This window comes from Pantherophis guttatus, chromosome 2 (genome assembly GCF_059756535.1).
Source record: "Pantherophis guttatus breed Tessera chromosome 2, ASM5975653v1, whole genome shotgun sequence".
NCBI lineage: Eukaryota > Metazoa > Chordata > Lepidosauria > Squamata > Colubridae > Pantherophis > Pantherophis guttatus.
The window spans coordinates 281,609,359-281,634,859 of record NC_142064.1 but is presented as its reverse complement, the minus strand read 5'-3'; the positions used below and the strand labels follow the sequence as shown (position 1 = coordinate 281,634,859).

The 25,501-nt window shown below is 45.0% G+C and overlaps 1 protein-coding gene across 1 annotated transcript; it reads right to left on the bottom strand.

The window, feature by feature from the left end:
* Window positions 1–2,776: 2,776 nt before the first annotated feature.
* Window positions 2,777–24,987, bottom strand: LOC148116039 (vomeronasal type-2 receptor 26-like). Its single transcript, XM_087885358.1, has 2 exons — window positions 24,909–24,987; window positions 2,777–3,747 (listed from the first exon to the last, which is right to left on the bottom strand). Exons 1-2 carry the CDS (start codon window positions 24,985–24,987, stop codon window positions 2,939–2,941), a joined length of 888 nt encoding a protein of 295 aa, XP_087741484.1. The 3' UTR covers window positions 2,777–2,938.
* Between the last annotated feature and the right edge of the window lie 514 nt (window positions 24,988–25,501).

The following is a 25,501-nucleotide window of genomic DNA, read 5'->3' as shown; positions in this document are numbered from 1 at the left end:
AAGCCAACACTGACTCCAAACCCAGAGACAAATGATACTCACCCATCTCCATTTAATTTTAATGAATGTTGGGGAGATGGAACTGATACAGCCCACCTCCTGGGTTAAGAATCGCAAATGCACCATTATTTGTAACAATACTAATTTTCATCTGGCCAGTAAACAAGGTTCGAAATAAATGAATGATTAAAATGGAATCACCATAGAAGGATGTTTCAAAATGACTCAGAAACCAATTGTAAAAAATAAGTCATCCTGTATTTCTATAAGGATCATGAACTAAATCTTAATGAGTAGTTGTATTTGAAATGAGCCTGGCAGGGAGAAACCACAATAATCACTAATTTAAACAACAGTCAGTACTGTATTCAAATCACGAATTCAAGACTGAACGGGGAGAGGAAAATAATGTGGACTTTTTTTCTGTCCCATCTTTGGACTTGAGTCCTTTCCTCAAAATAAGACAAAGAAAGCATGGAAATCAACATGATTCAGGAAAGTCGATAGGACATGTGCTGCAATATAGGAGCCAGTGGAATAAGGAGAATAAAATGAGAGTGTTCAAATTATAAATGGAGGGAATGCAACTGCATTATCCTGGATGACTTACAAGTGAAACTGATTAGAAGGCTCTACATTGAAAGGAAGCATTATATGCACCAGTTTTGATGTACCGATGATTATGTTAATGAAATGGTCTCCTGGTCTGTAATAACTCCATGGTTTTTTTGCACCCTGGTGCTCCAAACTCAGCAGGCATTTCGTTCTCAGCTTCCCCGAGACAGACTGGGACAACAGCAGCATCAAAAGCAGAAGCAGGAGGTCCATCATTCGTAGGGCTGAAACAATTACTTTCCTGTTTCTAAACAAGAACAGGAAGAATTAAAAGTCCTCTCATAAAAGCCAGTGACTTTCCTGATTCAGACAGAGACAAACCAAGCTTCACCTGGGAAAGAAAGAAAGGTACATTTAACAGCACAGCCCCTACCTGTCCTAAAATTCAGATAACACAGAGTGTGAACTAAAGCCTTTATCCTTTCCTTGAGGCAACCTCCCTCCACGTTGCTTCAGTCTGCTGTTTACATCAGTTACTGGAGAAGTAGAAGACATCTCAAAGAGCAGGATGGTGATAATTACAGTGGGAGGCAACTTTTCCTCTGGGGATGACGAACTCCTTCCTTGGCTCCATTTGCAGAAAAGAAGCCAGAGTACAGCATGTTAGTGAAAAATTACAGATACACCCCTGAGGGCAGGATTCTCTATAGGTTTTAGTCTTTCCTGTCAGAACGCATCTAGAAAATGTTGCTGGAGGAAGACACAGTGTTGTTGTTGACTTCTGCTGCTCTTCAACATGGTTTCTTTTCTCCAGGGGCTGCTGGGTAAGGTTACCCAGAGCTATGGAGTTTGGTGCCACTCTAGGTTGAAAACATGGAATGTTTTTAAATTTTAATATGGAGAAAGCAGTGGTGAAATGTAAATTTTTTTGCCACCGGTTCTGTGCAAGTGGCTTGGTGGGCATGGCTTGGTGGGGGGTTATGTGACTGGGTGGGCATGGCCAGCTTTTTTTTTTTACTTTTTCAAGCACTTTTTTACTACTGGTTCACCTGAACCGGTAACTTTTATCACTACCGGTTCACCAGATCCGGAGGGAACCAGTAGTGTTTCATCCCTCGGAGAAAGATAGAAGGCCAATAGATTTTTTTTCTTGACATCAATTCGTTGCCATGCCCACCAAAAAAACTGATTTGAAGCAGGGGTGAGCTGCTGGGGGTTCGCAGGGGTTCGGGAGAACCTCTAGCTATGATTCTGTGCAGTTCAGAGAACCCCCAAATCCCACACCTGGCCAGTCCAGCCCACCCCACCCCTCCCAGGAGTCCCCACACAGCCCATTTTGTATGCAGGTAAGTGTAGTGCACACATTCCGGCCTATGAATGGGGCTACCAGAATTTTGGGAAGGCTGGAAATGGACCTGTTTCTAGCCTCCAGAGGGCCTTGAGACCCGGGGGAGGCTGTTTTCACCCTCTTGGAGGCCTGAGAAAAGCCTCCAGAGCCCAGGGAAGGCAAACACACACACCCCAGCCATGGTGCAGGAGGCCTACTAGGCCATGCCCACTGTGGCCATGCCTACCCAGCAACCAGGCAGAAAACCCCTTGATAAAATTTTTGAGGTCCACCCCTGGTTTGAAGAGACATGATTTCCCTTCTTCTGGTTGTGTGGATGCACTCTATGGTGATGGGGCTTTTTGACCTCCAGATCTCTGAGGCTGTCTAGGGACAAGAAGGACTAGAGGGAACATGATAGCAATCATTCAGTATTTGAGGGACTGCCACAAAGAGGAGGGGGTCAACTTATTTTCCAAAACATCAAAAGTCAAGTCAAGAAACAATGGGTGGAAACTAACCAAGGAGAGAAGCAACCTGGAATTAAGCAGAAATTTCCTAACAGTGAGGACAATTAATCAGGGGAACAGCTGCCTTCAGAAGTTGTGGGTGTTTTATCACTGGAGGTTATCCTCACATGGAGACTGTGATTCTCCCCTTAACCTGGTTCCTGGCACCCAAATTCCTTCCAAGAGGCAATACCAAATGTCAGCCAGAGTCAGCCACCCTGCAACGTTATTTGGTCTTATTTTTGCAAAAGGGATTTATATGACCATGCCAATCACCAGCTTCAGCTCCCGACTTTTCTGTGTCCAAGAAGCAAAGCACACCGATCACAACTGTGGATAAATGAATCATACATTTATTTATTAATTCACATATTTTATTTTTGATTATTAGCTTGGATTTTAATTTCACTTGTCTTGAACTTCATAGTTTTAATTCTTTCATTATTCAATCACCTTAATTATCAAACAGATGCAAAGGAAGCATACAAACCCTGTAATAAATTCAATGAATAATTAAATGTTATAAGCCCATGAAACCAATTCACAATCAGTTCCCCACTTTTATCATTAGATGCTCCTTAGTGTTTAGATCTGGTCTCAGGATGATAATGTAGCACTTGGGGAAGAAGATGCAGCCCAGAAGCCCAGCACTGGAGGCCAAGATGGAGAAGATCTGCACGACCACCATGAACTTTCCTTTAGTGCTCAGGTAGGTGGGCAGGAAGGAGACCCAGACGCTGCAGAAAACCAGCATACTGAAGGTGATCAGCTTGGCTTCATTGAAGGCCCCTGGCAGGTTCCTGGCCAGGAAAGCTACAGTGAAGCAAATGATAGCTAGGAAACACATATAGCCAAGGACAAGATAAAACATGGTGACAGAGCCTTCATTGCACCGAAGGATGATCTCTCCTGGCAGGGTGTGCAAGTCAGAGTCAGGGAATGGGGGAGAGATTCCAAGCCACGTGGCACAGATGATAATTTGTCCAGCAGAACAAGAAAGGATGATGGAGTTGGCCAAGCTCTTCCCCAACCATTTTCTCACCCTGTTCCCTGGTTTTGTGGCAAGGAAGGCCAATACCACTGTGATTGTTTTGGCCAACACAGAAGACACGGCTACTGAGAACACAATGCTGAATGCCGTTTGTTGGAGAAGACAGGTGGCTCTTCTTGGTCGGCCAATGAACAAAAAGGAGGACAAAAAGCAAAGCAGGAGGGAGACCAAGATGATGAAGGAGAGGTCCCGGTTGTTTGCTTTGACAATGGGAGTTTCTAGGTATTTAAGGAATATGATTAAAATAAATCCTGTGGTTAGGAACAAGAGTAAGGCAAAAGAGACCAGGATGATGCCCAGATGTTCTTCATAGGACAGGAAGGTTATTCTTTTTGGGATACATTGGACTCTGTTCTCGGTTGGATATTGATCATATGGGCACTTTATGCATTTTTCAGTATCTGAGAAACCAAAAAGTAATATTTCTTTTATATCTCTTCACCTTTCAAGAAAGATCTTCTTTCGATTTCAGATGATACTGACCAAGTATGGCAGGTACTTATAGAGTAATAAATATAGAAAACTGATACCAAGGTGGATAAAAATGATGTTTTTGTAGAAAAATAAGAATGTGGGATAAATTCAAGAAAAATTTGTAGCCCAGGAGAGAATACGTGGAGAATATATTTGATCTAACACATTTCTATTCTAAACAGGTGGGAGACATGGAGGAGAATATGCTGAAAAGCAGCCTATACAATATGCTGTGAATCAGCCAAAACAATAAAAATGGAGTGGAGGAGAATATGTTTGAAAACAGCCAAAATAAAAATGTTGTGAATCAGCCAAACAATAGATTTACAAGTGGAGGAGAATATGCTGGTAACCAGTGGGAGGAATGGAGAAGAATATGCTGGAAACCAGCTAAAACAAAATATACTGGGAACCAAACTAAACAATAGATGGAGATGTGGAGGAGAATATGCTGGAAAAAAGTCTAAAGATAAAAATGTTGGAAATCATTTGGGGTGAAAAAGAAGATGATGAATGATAATTAAATAATATGAACTGATTTTGAAATGATTTTATGTAAAATGAGAAGTGTAATTGATGATAAGCCTAAGAAAATTACAGTATTTTCCGGCGTATAAGATGACTTTTTAACACATGAAAATCTTCTCAAAAGTCAGGGGTCGTCTTATACACCGGGTGTCGTTCTCCTGTAACCAGGCTGACGAGCCTTTAATGGCTCTGGCGATCCCAGCTCTTGCGATCCCAGCTCTGACAATCCCAGCTGAGTTCCCTGCAACTCAGCTGGGATCGCCAGAACCATGTTAAAGGAAAAAGTTTTTTCCCTTTCACATGGCTCTGACGATCCAGCTCTGACGATCACAGCTGAGTTCCCTGCAACTCACCTTTGATTGCCAAAGCCATGTAAAAGGAAAAAGTTTTCCCCCTCCAGCTTGCTTACCTCAGCTGCTAGTCGGAACGCTTGCCTTGCTTCGTTTGCCTGAATCTATTCCATCAGCAAGCAACTCCCTGCCTGCAATCAAGCAAGCAGGGAGTTGTGGACTTCAAAGCAAAGCTGGCTGAGGAATTCTGGGAGTTGAAGTCCACAAGTCTTAAAGTTGCCAAGGTTGGAGACCCCTGTTCTATTGGGTAATTTTTTTTCCCCTTTGGGAGCTTTCAAAAAAATAGTCAATTGGTTTTTTTGTTTTTTTTTAGTTGTTCTTTTTTAGACCTAGCCATTTAAAGTTTAGGAAGTTTTAAATTTAGCTTTCATATAAAAATAAAAATAAAATAAAATAAAATAATATTTGTGCAGCTTTCTGAGATTTAGTGTGTTTCTGTTGTGTTTCACTCTAACTACACAAACACACAAAATCTCACAAAGCTGTATGTGGAATTTTGTGTGTGTAAAGTGTGAAAGTTGGTTTTTTGGACTTTTTGTGGCTGTGTGAGGTTCCTGCTTGTTGCAGGGGCCATTTTGGGTCTAGCACAGCTGCTTTTACATTGTGGGTGAGCCAGTTGTGTTGTGTTGTGTGTGTGTAAAGTGTGAAAATATTTTGGGGGGGCTTTTTGTGGCTTTGTGAGGTTCCTGCTTGTTGCAGGGGCCATTTTGGATCTAGCACAGCTGCTTTTACATTGTGGGTGAGCCAGTTGATGTTTTTTAATTTTTATTTGGTGTGCATTGGAAGAGGGGTAGTCTTATACGGCGAGTATAGCCCAAACCCAATATTTTAACAGGAAAAGTTGGGGGTCGTCTTATATGCCCAGTCGTCTTATACGCCGGAAAATACGGTAGATGTAAATCAATAGAGGTTAAGATCGAGATTTGATGAAATGGGTCTTGAGACTAAGGAATATATATGGAATTTTGATTTATAAAATGATATAAATTAGAATTGTGTTTATTGGAAACTAAAGATTGTATATAAAAAGGAGCTGTGTTTATTTGGGAATTAAGATTTATGGTGAAACAGTAGAATGCTAAATGTTTAGATTAAGATGTTACAATTTGTGATAAGAATTGGTGGTTTGACTTTTATCTTAAAAGATGTAAATGGATGAAACTTGGAATCAAATTTGTTAAAGAAGTGTTAGCAATTGTACCTATTCATGACCGGACCAAACCTTTGTTCTCAAAAGATGTATTTTATGTTTAAGATGTTTTAAAAAAATAAAAAATATTTTTCAAAATAAATAAATAAATATAATTGATTAGCATATTTTTTGGACTATAAGACACACCGGAGTATAAAACACACCTTAGTTTTTGGGGAGGAAAATAAGAAAAAAGCTGATTGTATCACCCTCCCAGAATACCTACAATCAGCTGTTTCCAGAGGTGAACTTTAGCAACAGCTTCGTTGGTTGTGAGCTTTGCATCTTGTTTTTTTTTCCAGCCTCTGAAACCCATGTTTCAGAGGCCTTTTTTTTTGAGCCTCTCGAATGGAGGTTTCAGAGGCTTTTTTTGAGCCTCTCGAATGGAGGTTTCAGAGGCTTTTTTTCAGCAGTGGATAAGATGCACCCAAATTTTCACCCTCTTTTAGGGGGGAAAAGGTGCATCTTATACTCTGAAAAATACAGTAGTTGGTTTTCTTTTCTCCCTGCTTTCTGTTAGATCTGATTTCTTTTAATCCCAATAGTGGAAGTAAGGCTTCCACCTTTTAGAACCACAACTGTATTCCCTTTTTGTTGCTGTTGTAACTGTTGGTATTTCATAACTTCAACTTCCAATTTCATAAGAAAATTGGAAAGATAAAAAGAAAAGAGAAGTCACAGTAGCAATCCAACAAAGGAAACTATGATGGTGGTTATGCTGAACCTGGGAATGTTAAACTGGGCTATAAACAATATTTGTGTTTTACCTCTTAATCCATAATATGAAAAATTAAAGCACTAAAAATAAAAGAGGCAGCTTTTACCCCTAATAATGGTACATTTAATTTATATTCCTTCTTTCACACAGATGACCTCTCCCACTTCTTTAGGGCAAGTCTTCTGTGTGTATTTATGGATCTGGCAGCAGATTCGGACAGTGAGGAGGTTGGGAGAGGAACATGGGCCAATCCTGGAGTCTGGGGAAGGCTCTGATGAGTGCTCTGAATCAGAGGCAGAGATGGAGTCAGGGCCGTCTGACAGTTGTCAGCTGCCTTCAAAGTCGGACATCAGTGGGGCAGAAGAATAGCCGGAGCCTGTTCCCAGTGTGAGCATGCGCAGAGTTGCCAGGAGAAGGGAACAGCTAAGCAACAAGGGTCGACTCAGGAGTAAAGCCACAGATGGATGATGAATGGCTCCTCCCATAAGGAATAAAGAGGAGCAAAAGGGGAGCGGAATTTGCAGGAGACAATTAGTTCAATCCATTAGAGTGAAGATCTGTTCCTGACTTCTTGGCAAGTATTGTCTGCTACAGAATGGCGTTTGGAAGATATCGGCCTGGCAGCTCTCCAAGCCTGATAAAGGTCTGAACTTGTGAAATCTCTTGAAAGACTGTTGGCCTGGACTTTGCTTTTACTTTACTTTACTTTTATTATATTTATATACCGCCGTTCTCCCGAAGGTCTCAGGGCGGTGAACAGCCATGATAAAAACAGTATACAAGACAAAATATTTAAAAACTTATTAAAATAATTCAATCACTGGCCAAATTTAAAACACCCAGCTAAAATTGTTATTTAAAACCCCTATCAAAACCCAATTAAAATCCTTTGTCCCGTCAGACCAGCTTGCTGGAATAATAGGGTCTTCAGAGCATGATGGAAGGCATAGAAGTCGGGGATCCTTCGTATGTCTGGGGGCAATTCATTCCATAGGGCTGGGGCCCTCACAGAGAAGGCTTTCCCCCTGGGGGTCACTAGCCTACATTGTTTGGCCGACGGCATCCTGAGGAGGCCCTCTCTGTGGGAGCGTACTGGTCGGTGGGAGGCAATCAGTGGCAGAATGCAGTCCTGTAGATAACCAGGTCCTAAGCCATGGAGCGCTTTAAAGGTGGTAACCAACACCTTGAAACGCACCCGGAAGACCACTGGGAGCCAGTGCAGCTCGTGCAAGAGAGGTGTTACATGGGAACGACAACTCGCCCCCATTATTACTTGCGCGGCTGCATTCTGGACCAGTTGGAGCCTCCGGGTGCTCCTCAAGGGGAGCCCCATGTAGAGAGCATTACAATAGTCCAGACGGGAAGTGATGAGGGCCTGAGTGACTGTGCGCACGGCGTCCCGATCCAGAAATGGATGCAACTGGGAGATCAGGCGAACCTGATAAAAAGCCCCCCTGGCCACGGCCATCATATGATCATCCAAAGACAGCCGTGAGTCCAGGAGGATGCCCAAGTTGTGAGCCCTCTCTGAGGAGGGTAAGATCTTATCCCCAATAGCCAGCAACGGTGTTGGCTGACTATATTGGGCCGTCGGAAGCCACAGCCACTCTGTCTTGGAGGGGTTGAGTCTCAGCCTGTTCCTCCCCATCCAGATCTGCACGGCCTCCAGGCAGTGGGACATCACGTCAAGGGCATCATTGGGGTGGCTTGGGGTTGAAATGTACAACTGCGTGTCATCGGCATACAATTGACACTTCACCCCAAAGCCATGGATGATCTCACCCAGCGGCTTCACATAAATGTTAAACAGGAGGGGCGAGAGGACTGACCCTTGCAGCACCCCACAAGTGAGGAACCTCGAGGTCAACCTCTGCCCGCCGTCAACACAGACTGCGTACGGTCAGAGAGGAAGGAGGAGAACCACCATAGCATGATGCCCCCCACTCCCACCCCCTCTAGCCGACGCAGCATGATACCATGATCAATGGTATCAAAAACCACTGAGAGATCTAGGAGGACCAGGACAGAGGAGCAACCCCTATCCTGAGCCCTCCAGAGATCATCAACCAATGTGATCAATGCCGTTTCCATGCTATAACCTGTCTTGAAGCCCAACTGGCATGGATCTAGATAGACAGCTTCATCCAGGAATCGAAGAAGTTGTCTCGCCACCACACTTTCAACAACGTTCGCCGAGAAGCGGAGGTTGGAGACAGGACGATAATTAGCTAATACAGCCGGGTCCAGGGAAGGCTTCTTGAGGAGGGGCCTCACCACCACCTCTTTCAGGGTGGATGGGAAGACACCCTCACTCAGTGAAGCGTTGGTAATCTCCTGAAACCAGCCTCATGTAACCTCCCGAGAGGCCAGCACCAACCAGGAGGGACACGGGTCCAGTAAACATGTGGTAGTGTTAAGCCTCCCCAAAATCCTGTCCACGTCCTCAGGAGTCACATGGTCAAACTCCTCCAAGATAACACTCTCAAGACTCACCTCCGTCATCCCATCTGAGGCTATCCAATCAGAGTCCAGGCTGCCCCAAATCTGAGCGATTTTATCATGCAGGTATTGTCCAAAATCCTCAGCTCTACCCTGCAAGGGATCCTCCCTCACTCCCACCTGTAATAGAGAGCGGGTCACCCTGAACAGGGCAGCTGGGCGGTTCTCTGCAGATGCAATAAGAGTGGAAAAATAGTTACATTTCACCACTTTTATTGCCATTAGGTAGGTCTTGATATAAGACCTCACCAGTGTTTGGTCAGATTCGGTGCGGCTGGACCTCCAATTGCTCTCTAGGCATCTTTTCCAGTGCTTCATCTCTCTCAGCTTGTCAGAGAACCAAGGAGCCAATTGAGAACAGCACTGAGTCAGAGGCCACAAAGGCACGACGTGGTCCAAGGCTCCGGTGGCCGCCCTGTCCCAGGCGGCCTCCAGTTCCTCAATTGAGCCGTGAGTCAGAGCCTCTGGGAATGGCCCAAGCTCCGTCAGGAACCTCTCGGAGTCCATCAGGCACCAGGGATGGAACCACCTGGTCGGTTCTGTCTCCCTGCGATGAGGGGAAGTGGTTCAAAAGTCTAGCTGAAGGAGCGAATGATCTGTTCATGACAAGGGCTTAATAACTAGGTCCCCTATTGTAAGATCATTCAACCACTAACCAGAGACAAAAATCAAGTCCAGCGTGTGTCCCCCAGTGTGGGTGGGATCATGAACTAACTGGGTCAGGTCCATGGCCATCATGGAAGCCATGAACTCCCGAGCCGCTTCTGATGTTTCACCGAGGGATGGCAGGTTGAAATCCTCCATGACAATAAGCCTGGAATTATCCACCGCCACCCCGGCTATTACATCGAGCAGCTCAGGCAGGGCAGCTGCTATGTAGCAGGGAGCCAGGTACATAGTCAGCAAACCCATCTGCACCCCATGACCCCACTTCACAAAGAGGGACTCACAGCCGGCTATCTGAGGAACAGTGGCCTCCCTCGGACTAAGACTTTCTTTAATAATCACCACTACCCCTCCGCCCCTCCCCTGGGCCCTCAGCTGATGAAATGCATGGAAGCCTGGTGGGCACATCTCCACAAGGGGGACCCCCCCTCATGGCTTAACCAGGTCTCTGTGATCCCAGCCAGGTCCGCACCCCACTCCTGAACTAAATCATGAATGAGGGGGGCTTTATTAACCACAGACCTGGCATTGCACAGCAGCAGCCGAAGGCCCGGGCCCTGAGACTCTGCACAACCTGGAGTACAAGAGGCGCCTTGGGGGCCGGAGCACGCCACCACTCGCAAACAGCGAGTGCGTGCTCCCCGAACATGATACAGTCCCCTGCGCCCGCCATATCTGCCCCTCCTCCCCACTATTTTGATGGAATGGCCCTTCATCTCGCCACCCGGCTCCCTATCTAACACCCCTCCCTCTCTCCTCCCACCATGACCCTCATACCCACTCTGCCGCTCTGCGGTTCTGAGGAACCCCCCAGGTCCTACCTACCCCTTCCTAAAACCCCTTAAAAACTTTACATAGGTCTTAATCAAAAAAACCCTTCACTCTCCTTTTTGCTACATGCCACCCCTCGGGGTTCCAAAACCCGTCATTGAGGTAGGCCCTCGATAAAGTGGAGGGCCAAACCTGCGAGAGAGGAGAGTGTTTGAGCCCAAGGAGTTCTATTGTCAAATACATCTGATATCAGGAGTGAAAGATGGGGGTCAGGTTTAAAAGTCTTAGGTAGTAGGTAGGAGAGTAGGTAGCTGGAGAGGAATTCACTTTAAACTAAATAAAAGTGCTTTTGGGAAGCCTAGGTGAGAATAGGATTTCTCTCATCCCTTGAACCCAAACACTCTCCCTCCATGGTTCCCTGAATTAGATCTTTCTGCTTAGGGGGTTCCGTGATCTTAATAAAGATTGACTGATTAATGAATTGATTGATTCATATTTCTTTTGGGCGGTAATATAAACTTGGTTTGGGTGAGCAAAGGCCATTGATCTGAAATGATTTCTCAATTTCAAAGAATGCAGATGTTCCTAAGAATGGTCAACATGGGAGGACAGATCCAAACTGAAAAGAAAAGAGAAGTTTCCTCTAATGCAAGTGATCTTGCGCAATCCACCGTGTCCGTCTATCTCTTCCTACCTCATCCCTCAAGACCTTTTTCTTATCCTTCCCATTATGGAGGAAATTGGGCATCTTGAAAATTAAGAACCACAAAATTATCAACCTTCGATGTGTCTTTTTTAAAATGCACATTGATCAAAACACTCTAGATGAATCTAGCACCCTTTCCTCTGGTGTGACCCACCTTCCTGAGAGGAGATAGTCCCTTCTGGACAAGGAACACAGTCATAGCAGCAAACTGGCTCTCCTTCTCGAGCCCGCTTGAAAAATCCAGGATGACAATTTTCCACACATCTGGACTGAGGCAGAGACTAAGGAAAAAACAAGGAATGCCAAACAAAGTTTGTTAGAAATAACCATCATTGAAAAATGGAGGTAGACATGAATATTAGTCAAGGAGTTGCCTGGGTACGTAGTTCGCTTAAGTAAATAAGAAATTTTTAACTAACTCTCAATATTGCAGGGATCTAACTACCAGCAGATTCTGCACTTAGTTCAGTGATGACTAACCGTTTTGCCATCGCATGCCAAAAATGGGAGGCAGCCCCAGGAAGGTTGTGCGCACGTGTGCCCACACCCATAATTCTATTTATCTTGCCCCCGTGCATGTGCGCATGACCCCCCCGCACTCCCCCGCCTTTGCACGATGGGCTTGGTAGGCCCGTTTTTTGCTCTCCCTGGGCTCCACAGCCTTTCTAGGAGCCTGGGGAGGGCAAAAACAACCTTCCCCACCCCCTGGAGGACCTCCAGGGGCCAAAGACAGCCGTTTGCTGACTTCCGGTGGTCCAAGAAGGCCCAAAAATCAGCTGGAGGAGCTGGGCTCGTGTGCCCACCAATATGGGCCCACCACCATAGGTTCACTATCACAGACTTAGTTCCTCCCTTTTGCTTCTAGAATATCACATTGTAATACAGGATCCTTCTATTTAATATATTCTGGAGAGAAGCAATTGAGAAAAGATTAAAGCATGAAGTGACAATTAGTGGTTCCTCCATATGGTTATATTATGCATTCCTCCTTTCTTCATGTATCCATGAGTTTAAAGTATGATGCTTTAGTCATATTAAAGTTTAGAATGAAATTTATTCTGAAAGCTTTGTGAATTTTTTATTTTACCAAATTTATTGAAAGAGAATAAAAATGTGATGAAGAAACTTCTGGCCAATGGGATCTGGGAAGGTTTCTTCTAGACCACGTGTATCATTGTATCATCATTCTTCTTGTGCCATAATCGTCATCGGACATTGGCCAACATGATCACCAACATCCGATGACGGATATGGCACAAGAAGAAGAAGACATATATCATTGCAAACCCACCCCCATTTGTAAGTGGACCAGGACAACCTTCCATTAAAGATACAAAGGAAAACATTGTTACAGATTAGGGTTGGATTTGGTGCAGTGATTAGAAGACAGAATTGCAGGCTGACTCTGTCCACTGCCAGGAGTTTGATCCTCACTATCTCAAGGTTGACTCAGCTTTCCAGCTTTCCGGGCTTGGTAAAATAAGGACGAGATTGTTGGGGGCAATATGCTGACTCTCTAAACTGCTTAGCAAGCGCTGTAAACACTATGCAGCAGTATATAAGTCTAAGTGCTACTGCTATTTATTTGTATATTTATTTGCTAATTTTATATGGTGGTGAACAAAGACTAAACTGACTGCCTAGATTTTGGAACTGTAGAGAGATGAGCTGGAGATGAGGTGCCCTTAAAAAGGGTAAGTCATGCATTTTTTGCTGCATCACATGGGACATGAGTATGAGCCCTGTGTCAGAAAAAGATGTTTCTAAGGTAGGGGTGTCAAACTCTATTTCACTGAGGGACGCATCAGGGTTGTGTTTGATCTCGGGGAACAAGCACAATGAGTGACATTGAGCTGGGCAGGGGGCATGGCCAGCTCAACGTGACTCATTGAGGCTCCGTTTTCAGCCATGATGGCCTCCTTCAGCCCTCTGCCAGAGAAAACAGAGCTTAGGGCGGCTGCCGCACGTGGTCCACCCTGACTCTGTTTTCTGCAACAATGGCCTCCTGCAGCCCTCTGCCAGCAAAAATGGAGCTTAGGGAGGCTGTGCAGGGCCCACCCGGGCTACGTTTGCGGCTGCGACAGCCTCCTCAGCCCTTTGCCAGTGAAAATGGAGCTCAGGAAGGCGCTGGGCTAGTCCTTCACTGTTTCCAGGGTGGGCCCGTGTGACAGGTGAAAGCACCCCATGGACTGGATCCAGACCCTGGGACTTGAGTTTGACACCCCAGTTCTAAGGTCAAGTTAGATATCCAAAAAAAGTTCCTTTCTGTTGAAAAACCACCATTAGCTAACACGACCTGGCATGAAAATAGAGAGCTACATTGATTATTAGTTACATTTGGAGACTCCTTTTTCCCAGAGAGACTTAAGGTAGCTAATAATCAAAACAAACAACTGCATTCAAGGATGTTCCTTATGAGGTTATAAGCTTCAGTTTTCTGGGTCAGGGCACATCAGAACCGTCATTATGATATCATGTGAACTGAAAGCCTTGGACCTTCTCCTCAGGAGCACAAGGCCTATTCATCTGTCCCCATGGCATGAAAGACAAGTATGGAAATTCCTGAAATATATGGTCTGTTTAAGAAGATAAGCTTGCCCAACCATGGCAAGCTAAATCTGAATTCCCAATGGTATCAACAGGAATTGCATCCACCCTTGATTAGAGTTATCCTTGCCTCGTTAGCTCCACCAGGAAGTGGGTAGTGGCCAAAAGACTTGTATTCTATTTTGCTAATTTTAAGCAAGGAAACAAGACAAGTTGGTGCTATGAGCACCAAAATCCCCAGCACTTGATGTCCCCTTTCAGCAGTTTTATACAGATACTAGTTTGCACAGGGGACACAAAATAGCCATCATCACCCAGCATCCCAAATTGGATGTGGCTGAATCAATTTAAAACCATGTTTCATATCACGGCATCTAAAGGACACATTGCCAATTATATTGACGTCTCCTGAAACATTTTTTAAAAATTAGAAGGATTCTACTCCCCAAATTCAATTTTCACTGAAGCCTATTTGGTGAATAGGCTTAGCTACTTGAAATGTGCCCTAAGGCTTTGGAAAACAGAGAAAAGACACCGATATTTAATTCACCTTGTTGAGCAACTTTAGTTGTGAAATAGCATCTTGATCGATAGTAAGTCTCTGTCCTTCAAAAACCCCTAGTTGCTCTTCAACGGGATCCTCCCTGGAGAGAACTATCAAGCTTACGATCTGCTGTCAAATCACCATTTTGGTCCAAGTATAGTTTAATGTGGGAAAGATTGCAAAACTCATTCTTCTTCAAAAATGAATGGAACTAGAACAAAAATATCCAGGAATGTTAAAAGCAGAAATACTAGTCTGGAGTAGCCTTCAAAAGTTGTACGTGCTCCATCACTGGTGGCTTTCATAAAGAGACTGGAAAACCATATGTCTGAAACGGTATAGAGTCTCCTGCTTGAGTAGGGGGTTGGACTCGAAGACCTCCAAGGTCCATTTCAACTCTATAATTCTATGTCCATGTCCACATCTCTGTCTAACTACACTTGATAAGAATATTTGTGGAAATGATCTCAAAATAGTAGATTGCAAACCAAATGGGAGTTGCCCATGTGATGCTCATGGAAAGAAGGCAAATGCATCCATAAAAATGTTAGAAGTAAATGTGCTGGTTTGGAGAGAAATTGACTCAAGTACAAAGTCCCCTTGCAGGCACCCCCCTTTGAGAAGACATTATACAATTACTGGATCAGCTTTAGAGATGGGCAATGAAATCAAGGAAGAGATCAAAGGAGCTGGTCTTAGCCTGGAGGAAAGGCAACAAGGAGACGAGTCATGTTGGTCTATGGGGATGAAAATCAGAAGGAATCTGGGAGCACCTTTTACAATGGACAAAATCTCTTGGTTGGAATAAGGAGAATACAGCATTCTTCCAATAGCTGAAAGATGTTACATGTCAGGTTCCCAGTAACGCATCCCTCACAAATCAAACTCCAGGGCATTTCCTTTCTTCAAAGGAAAAATAACAGATGTTTACTATTATTCCAGAGCAGGGGTGTCAAACTCGATTTCATGGAGGGCTGCATCAGGGTTGTGTTTGACCTCGGGGGGCTGGGTGGACAAGGTTGGGATGGGTGTGGCCAGGGTGGGCAAGGCCAGCTTGGTGTAACTTGTGTTGGGGGCACCTGTGGTGGCCTGGGAAGGGCTGGGGAGGGATCCAAAAACGGAGGTGGCAGATGGCTGTAGGAGGCCATTGCGGCCAAAAATGGAGCCCAGAAGTGCAGCCCTCCCAAACTCCATTTTCACTGGTAGTGGTCCTTCACTCTTCCCAGGGCAGCCTCACAGGCCAGATCTAAACAGCCCACAGGCCAGATCTGGCCCACAGGCCTTGAGTTTGACACCGCTGTCTCAGAGTGTTGGACATGGAAAAAATGAGCTCAGTTACAAGAGAAGAGATTCTGGCTGAATGAGATGAAAAGCATCCTAAATGGAGGAACAATTTTAGAGCTGATCTAGTGGACCAGAGAAGTTCAAGTTTCCTCTTCACTGATTGCTTTAACGCAAAGATCCAGCAGCCATTATTTAAAGAAGCTTTAACTGGGATTTCGGCAGGCAGGAGGGATTGTACTAGATGGCCTCAGGGACTCCTTCAAATTTATGAACATAAAATTCCAAAATGCTAATCGCAAATTCATAAGGACTGGAATTTATTTAAAAATGCATACATACTTTGTAAAATTAACACTGTCTTAATATCAAAATGTATATGTCACAGTACCCGCTCTATGAAAAATTATCCACAAATGATTGGGTTGGTCAAACGTGTTGGCCTTTTGAAGCACAAAATGGTTGAAATGGTTCCCTGCCTCCTTTGTATTCCTTCTCCAAAGAAAATAAGTTTCATGGATCTTTGTCGGGACTCCATACCTGCCATGGCTTCAGCCTTCGAGTCCCCAGCCTCTCTTCTCCCTGTTTCCTTCTCCTCTTGAATATGGAGGAATAAGCAGCATTCAAGGCATGGGCCATAATATTCATCATAGAATAAAAAAATCGGTTATACGGGATCCACGTCATGTCCCTTTCCACTTTGGTGTTCAGTGGGGATGTCTGAGTGCATCTTGTCCGGCCTTTCACAGAAATGTTGTCTTTTGAAAAAGTACAGCAAAAAGACTGATTGGTGAACTGTGGTTCCAGAAAGAAATCTGGTTAGAAGGAACCATCATTTGGTGTTTTTTTCAAGTGAAAACTGTAGTACCAAATACTATGGACATATTTGAGAAATGTGTGGCTTCCTATTTGCATTTTCCCATAGCCTGCATATAGCCAGACTTTTCCTTCAATGGGTTCTGGCAAACCTTGAAGTGTTGAATGGAAAAGAGGAATTCTGTCCGAAAGCGAAAAATAGGCTGCGAAGTGAACAAAGACATTGACTTGTTTCCACTTGGAGATGGCATCCCTGAAGGCTGCTGTACGTGCAGGGGTTGATAAAAGTTGTGATATAACTATACAAATCCCGTTTCTGACAAGCAGAGGTGTCAACGTCCTCATGAAGTTCACTCCACTCTCTGTGTCTGAAGCAAAGAGACCAATCAAAGACCATCCAAAATGGAGGAGCAGTTGGAGAATTCCTGGGTTGAGAATTGCTAATTTGGGTAGCATCTGGTAGAAGAAAGGGAATTGTCTTTTTTCATTCAGAACTTCTGCAGCAATTGAACAGATCTGGAAAAAAATATGAAGAATGCTGTATTTGGCGGTCAGTTATTGGCTTTCAATAAATACAACTCAACCAACTCATGTCAATTTCTAAAAACCATAACTTTTCAGCTTGCTTTATTAATAAGTATTTATAAGGTTTATGGAGACAACAAACCTTTATTCCCCCTGACTGACATATTGTGTGATTACATGCAGGGGTGGTAGTTTCCCTACCAGGTCATAAATATGAGCACACATGCCACTTCAGCACATGCGCATGGCCTCAAAAACATGCCTAAATAGGACTTCATACAGCCAGGGTGGGGGTGGGCCACCCGCGATTTCCACTACTGGTTCACCCGAACCAGTCCGAACCGGCTGAATACCACCTCTGATTACACTGTTCACGACAAACCAATTGTCAACAATGGATTATCTGTGTCTAAATCCTTCTTATTCTTTGTTCTCCTTCATCTTTCCACTCTAAACTTTATTCAAGAGGAACAAGATATTGTTTTTAGCCATAATATCTATTAGACAAATATATTATTTATTTGTGGAGAAGAACCTGCAAATTGCAGGTCCCAAAGATTGGGATATTTCTTGAATAGTTCAGCCAATAAAAAATCCTTTCCAGGAGCTTTATTGCTCTTCAAGTCTTTTGTGTTGAATTTGATCATGGACTGATTAGGGTAAAAAATAGTTGACATATTGGTTAATATGCTTGTACTTTTTAAATGAATTGGATCAATTAATGGGAGTGGTCAGTGTAAGTCCACAAACATATATTTCCTATAAACTTTAGATAATGTAAGCCTTTGGGATTCTTTTCACAAACCTGAAATTTGTATATCATTGAAAATATTATTTTGGCTAAGCTGAAAATGAAAGCTTTCCATCTGTGCTTCCTTTTCTACAGAAGACCCTTTGATTGGATACAAACCCCTTCCTCACCTTCACAAGGGTGCATGTTGTCATGAAATTATATGGCTGCTTGTGTGCTACACACACACACACACACACACACACACACAAACAAACACACAATATCTATCCCATCCCTTGACAACACACCTAGAGTGGCCATGGAGAAAAACAGCTCTTGAATTCACATGACGTATTGCTAAGGTCTTACAAATCCTTAGTAAGGCCACACCTAGAATACTGCATCCAGTTTTGGTCACCATGTTACAAAAAAGATGTTGAGACTTTTGAAAAAATGCAGAGAAGAGCAACTCAGATGACTGAGACTAAAACATATAGTTTTATGAACAGTGGCAGGACTTGGGTATGGCTCGTCTAGAGAAAAGAAGGAGTAGGGCTGACATGATAGCAGTGTTCCAGTATTTGGAAAGTTGCTACAAAGCAACAGAAGGCAAGGCAAGAAACAATACATAGACACTAATCAAAGAGAGAAGCAACCTGGAATTTAGGAGAAACTTCCTAACAGTGAAAACAATTCACCAGCGGAACTGCTTTCAGAAGTTGTGGAGGCTTCTGGAAATCTTAAAAATCTCCAGTGAGATTTTTAAGAAGAGACAGGACATCCAGTTGTCTGACATGGTGTAGGGTCTCCTGCTTGAGCAAGGGATTGGACTAGCAGATCCCTTCCAGCTCTATTCTGATTGATTGATTGAATTCCACAGAGGAGATATAGTTGGATTTATCGCTTACCCATCCTACCAATCCACCCAATTTACTAGATAGAGAGGCAGACATACAAACCTGTGGGATTTTGTAGGGGGCTGTTAATGTTGATATCTGGATGGAGATCTCACTGCCAGTTGATTCAAAAAGAGCCAAATGGTTGTCCTTCTTTCCACAGCCATAGTTGGGAATATTGGCTTCTCCTGTAGAGAGGAGGTCCAGCAAGGCATCTGATGTGCCAAGAGTGCTGAAATAGTTGTCATGGATGTTGTAGCCAAGTGTGAGATTGTGCAGGAGTGGGGAATTCTTATTGACCATTTGAATAGCGAAAATATGGCGTAGGATTCTAGACTGATCAGAGTATATTCTAGTGTAAAAAATGTTCATTTTATCATCACCACAACCATCATCAATCTTAAAATATATTTTATATTTTTAAATATACCTTTGCTTGACTAGTGAAAATGAAGCATTGCACTTCTGAATGAGCAATAAATAAACTCCTGTAAAAATGATCACATTATTATCATCACTTCTGCTGTTCACCGGCTTCCAGCAGTTTGGCATTTTGGGTCTCGCTGGCTGAGGGTTGGCTCAGCCTTCCATCCTTCCAAGGTCAGTAAAATGAGGAGCCAGATTGTTGGGGGCAATATGCCAACTCTGTAAACCGCTTAGAGAGGGCTGTAAAAGCACTGTGAAGTGGTATATAAGTCTAAGTGCTATTGCTATGGACACCCAACATCAAAATTTTCATCAAAAAAGCACAACAAAGAATGTTCTTTCTGTGCTAACTCAGAAAGCTCAAACTGCCCAAGGAGCTGCTGATCCAGTTCTACAGAGGAATTATTGAGTCTGTCACCTGCACTTCTATAACTGTCTGGTTTGGTTCTGCAACCCAATAAGACAGACTCAGACTTCAGAGAATAATTAGAACTGCAGAAAAAACCATGGCTACTAACCTGCCTTCCATTGAGGACCTGTATGCTGCACGAGTCAAAAAGAGGGCTGTGAAAATTATTACAGACCCCCCACATCCTGGATATCAACTGTTTCAACTCCTACCCTCAAAACAACACTATAGAGCACTGCACAACAGAACAACTAGACACAACAAAAAAATTTTCCCAAACGGCATCACTCTGCTAAACAAATAATTCCCTCAACACTGTCAAACTATTCACTAAGTCTGCATTACTATTAATCTTCTCATCATTCCTATCACCTATCTCCTCCCACTTATAACTGTATGACTGTATGACTATAACCTTGTTGCTGGTATCCTTATGATTTATATTGGCTGTTTCCTAATATGATTTGATTGCTTTTTTGTACCCTATGACAATCATCGGGTTGTACCTTATGATTCTTGATGAATGTATCTTGTCCTTTTATGTACAATGAGACTGTATGCACCAAAGATAAATTCCTTGTGTGTCCAATCACACTTGGCCAATAAAGAATTCTACTCTACTCTACTCTACTCTACTCTACTCTACTCTACTCTACTCTACTCTACTCTACTCTACTCTACTCTATTCTACTCTATTCTATCATCATCAACAGAACCAACAACATATTTGTTTTTTAATGTAATCCACTTTCTCTCTTGAAGCCTACAGAATCTTAAACCAACACGGACTCCAAACCCAGAGACAAATGATCCTCACCCATCTCCATTTAATTTTAATGAATGTTGGGGAGATGGAATGGATACAGCCCCCCTCCTGGGTTAAGAATCGCAAATATACCAATATTTGTAACAATACTAATTTTCATCTGGCCAGTAACCAAGGTCAGAAATAAATGAATGATTAAAGTGGAATCACCACAGAAGGAAGAGGATGTTTCAAAAGTGACTCAGAAACCAATTGTAAAAAATAAGTCATCCTGTATTTCTATAAGGATCGGGAAGTAAATATCAATGAGTAGTTTGAAATGAGCTGAGCAGGGGAAACCACAATAATCACTAATTTAAACAAAAGTCAGTACAGTATTCAAATCACAAATTCAAGACTGAACGGGGAGAGGAAAATAATGTGGACTTTTTTTCTGTCCCATTTTTGGACTTGAGTCTTTTCCTCAAAATAAGACAAAGAAAGCATGGAAATCAACATGATTCAGGAAAGTAGATAGGACATGTGCTGCAATATAGGAGCCAGTGGAATAAGGAGAACAAAATGAGAGTGTTCGAATTATAAACGGAGAGAATGCAACTGCATTATCCTGGATGACTTACGAGTCAAACTGATTAGAAGGCTCTGCGTTGAAAGGGAGCGTTATATGCAGCAGTTTTGATGTAGCAATGATTATGTTAATGCAATGGTCTCCTGGTCTGTAATAACTCCATGGTTTTTTTGCACCCTGGTGCTCAAAACTCAGCAGGCATTTCGTTCTCAGCTTCCCCGAGACAGGCTGGGACAACAGCAGCATCAAATGCAGAAGCGGAAGGTCCATCATTCGTAGGGCTGAATCAATTACTTTCCTGTTTCTAAACAAGAACAGGAAGAATTAAAAGCCCTCTCATAAAAGCCAGTGACTTTCCTGATTCAGACAGAGACAAACCAAGCTTCACCTGGAAAAGAGAGAAAGGTACATTTAACAGCACAGCCCCTACCTGTCCTAAAATTCAGATAACACAGAATGTGACGTAAAGCCTTTATCCTTCCCTTGAGGCCACCTCCCTCCATGTTGCTTCAGTCTGCTGTTTACATCAGTTACTGGAGAAGTAGAAGACACCTCAAAGAGAAGGATGGTGATAATTACAGTGGGAAGCAACTTTTCCTCTGGGGATGATGAACTCCTTCCTTGGCTCCATTTGCAGAAAAGAAGCCAGAGTATAGCATGTTAGTGAAAAATTACAGATATGCCCCTGAGGGCAGGGTTCTCTATCGGTTGTGGTCTTTCCTGTCAGGACCCATCCAGAAAATGATGGTGGAGGAAGACACAGTCTTGTTGTTGACTTCTGCTGCTCTTCGACATGGTTTCTTTTCTCCAGGGGCTGCTGGATAAGGTCACCCAGAGCTATGGAGTTTGGGGCCGCTCTAGGTTGAAAACATGGAATGTTTTTAAATTTTAATATGGAGAAAGCAGTGGTGAAATGTAAACTTTTTTGCTACCGGTTCGAGTGGCTTTGTGGGCATGGCTTGGTGGAGGGTTATGTGACTGGGTGGGCATGGCCAACTTTTTTTTTTTTTACTTTTTCAAGCACTTTTTTACTACTGGTTCACTTGAACCGGTAGTTTTTATCACTACCAGTTCACCAGAACTGGAGGGAACCACTAGCATTTCACCCCTCAGGGAAAGATAGAGGGCCATTAGATTTTTTTAATTGACACCAATTCGTTGCCATGCCCACCAAAAAACTGGTTTGTAGCAGGGGTGGGCTGCTGGGGGTTCACAGGGGTTCTGGAGAACCTCTAGCTATGATTTTGCGGCATCCCCCAAGCAAGGCGCCTTGAGGTCGACCTCTGCTCCCCTGCCAACACAAACTGCGAGCGGTCAAAGAAGAAGGAGGAGAACCACCGCAACATGGTGCCCCCTATCCCTAACCCCCTCAACCGCTGCAGCATGATACCATGGTCAATGGTATCAAAAGCCGCTGAGAGATCTAATAGGACCAGGACGGAGGAGCAACCCCTGTTCCGAGCCCTCCAGAGATCATTAACCAACGCGACCAATGCCGTTTCCGTGCTGTACTCCTACCTGAAACCCGACTGGTACGGGTCTAGATAGACAGCTTCATCCAGGTACCGGTGGAGCTGTCGTGCCACCACACTCTCAACAACCCTCACCACAAAATGAAGGTTGGAGACCGGACGATAATTAGCTAATACAGCCGGTTCCAGGGAAGGCTTCTTGAGGAGAGGCCTCACCACTGCTTCTTTCAAGGTGGCGGGAAAGGCACCTTCACTCAAAGAAGCATTTATAATCCCCTGGAGCCAGCCTTGTGTAACCTCCCGAGAGGCCAATGCCAACCAGGAGGGACACGGGTCCAGTAAACATGTGGCAGCACTAAGCCTACCCAGAATCCTTTCCACGTCCTTGGGAGCCACGTGGTCAAACTCTTCCCAGATACTATTGTCAAGACCTACCCCTGCCCCCCCCTCAGATTCATCCAGTCAGAGTCCAAGCCTTCCCGAATCTGAGCGACTTTATCATGCAGGAATTGCGCAAAATCCTCAGCTCGACCCTGCAAGGGATCTTCCCATGCTCCCACCCGAAGAAGGGAGCAGGTCACCCTAAACAGAGCAGCTGGGCAATTCTCTGCAGATTCAATAAGAGCGGAAAAATAGTTAGATTTTGCCGCTTTTATCGCCACTAGGTAGGTCTTGATATAAGACCTCACCTGTGTCCGGTCAGAATCAGATTGACTAGTTCTCCAGACGCTCTCTAGGCGTCTTTTCCGATGCTTCATCTCTCTCAGCTCCTCGGAGAACCAAGGAGCCAATTGATTGGCATCAGGTCAGAGGCCGCAAAGGCACGACGTGATCCAAAGCTCCGGTGGCCGCCCTATCCCAGGTGGCCACCAGGTCTTCAGTCGAGTCATGTGTCAGGGTCTCAGGAAATGGCTCATGCTCCATCAGGAACCTGTCAGGGTCCATCAGGTGCCTGGGACAGAACCACCTAGTCAGTTCTGTCTCCCTGCGGCGGGAGGTAGCGGCTCGAAAGTCTAAGTGAAGGAGAGAATGATCTGTCCATGACAAGGGCTTGATGTCTAGATCTCCTATTCCTAGATCATTCAGCCACTGACCAGAGACGAAAATCAAGTCAATAGTGTGTCCCCCCGTATGAGTGGGGCCTTGAACTAATTGGGTCAGGTCCATGGCTGCCATGGAAGCCATGAACTCCCGAGCCGCCTCTGATGCCTCACCAGTGGATGGCAGGTTGAAATCCCCCATGACTATAAGTCTGGGGGTATCAACCGCCACCCCGGCAATGATGTCGAGCAGCTTGGGCAGGGCCACTGCTATGTGGCAGGGAGCCAGGTACGCAGTCAGCAAGCCCATCTACACCCCACGACCCCACTTCACAAACAAGGACTCACATCCGGCTATCTGAGGAACAGTGGCCTCCCTTGGACAAAGACTTTCCCTAATAACCGCCGCCCCTCCCCCTCCCCTCCCCATAGCCCTCGGCTGATGAAATGCATGGAAACCTGGTGGACACATTTCCACGAGCCCACCCCCCTCGTGGCCCAACCAGGTCTCTGTAATCCTTGCCAGGTCCGTGCCCCCATCTGTAATAAGATCGCAAATGAGGGGGGCTTTATTAACCACCAACCTGGGATTACACAACATCAGCCGTAGACCCAGGGCCTGAGACTCTGTGCAACCTGGGGAATGAGCCATGCATTGGGGGCCGGAGTGAGCAATCGCTCGCAAGCAGTGCGAGCGCGCTCCTAAAGCTAGATATGGTCCCCTGCGCCCGCTGTACCTGCCCCTCCCACTCACTATCTCAATTGAGCTGCCCTTCATTTCGCCCCCCCGGAACCCCCATCAACCTTCCATCCCCATCCCCTCCGCTGCGCCCATCCGACCCACCACCCCGTTCAGTGGCTTATATGGACCCCCCCAGGTCCACCTCTACAGCTCCCACCCAACTCCTGGGTCCCCTTAAAATTTTCGTTAAAAAATTTAATAAAAAACCCCTCAACCCCCTCTTCGCTGCATGCCATCTCTCAGGGTTTCAAAACCCGTCATCAAGATAGGCCCTCAATAATGTGGAGGGCCAGGCCTGCGAGAGGAGGGAGTCTTGCAGCGCTAGAAGATCGGTTGTAGAGTACATCCATATAGGCCCAAACTTTGGGATGGTGATAAATATGGCTAGGGAGTCAGCCATGCTGGTATAAAAAGGGAGAAGCAACCCCTGGGTGTAACTGAAAATTCAAAGAGTCTCAAAAAAAGTCCCCACTGTCCTCTCACTACAGTGGGTAGGAATCATGGCATATCGACCAACTGGGGGCAGGCCTCCAACAGCCATCCTCTCATGGTGGTTGGCCCCGCCTGGCCATGGAGCAGATGGAATGGCCCACTGGTGATGAAAATGCAGTTCTGAACCCGTTCCTTCAGTACATCCCCACAGTTGTCCCGCTCTATGCGGTAAACGAACAATGATAGTTAAGATGGTAAATAAATAAATAACGCCAGTCCTAGACCCAGGAAAAGTCAGCCCATGTTTACTTAAGTCAGCAGACATGCCTCGGAAGGGGCATCGGATATAGGAGACCACCCATCACCGTAATGGTCGTCGTCGATCGCTGCTGCCCGGCTACCGGCCGTCCCCTCGGTCAGCTGTTGCACCGCCGTCCATGGCATCGTCAGCACTCCCATAGGAATTGTTGTGTGCCACCCATGCCCCCCATCAGAACCAGCATCCATCCGTCATTGTCCTCGCCCCCTTGGGGGCTCTGGCTCCGACGGGAAGAATATCGCCCATGCTGCCACCGATGCTGGTGACGCCCACGCCCAGGCCGTTGCTGATGCAGCCGATGCCATTGCTGCCTCGGTTGTTACTGGTGCCAGCATTACTTCAATTGCCGGCTTCATAGCTCCCCAGCTGATCTTCTTGCTGGGAGCCCTTAGGAAACTGGCTGGGCCAGCCAACAAACAGCCGGCGAGCAGGTTGTCGTTGTCGCCGCCACTGCCCATAATGCCGCCGCAGCCTCTGCACTCCAACGCCGCCCCTCCATCAGCGCCATGGATTCCGAGAGTGTAACAGCACTCTTCTGGCTGGCATAGTGTTCTGCTTACTGGGACAGTGGCCATAGATGGTCAAAGCGGCCACAAGGCTCCCAAATCTGCCCAATATCACCCATCCCTCCGCAGGGCT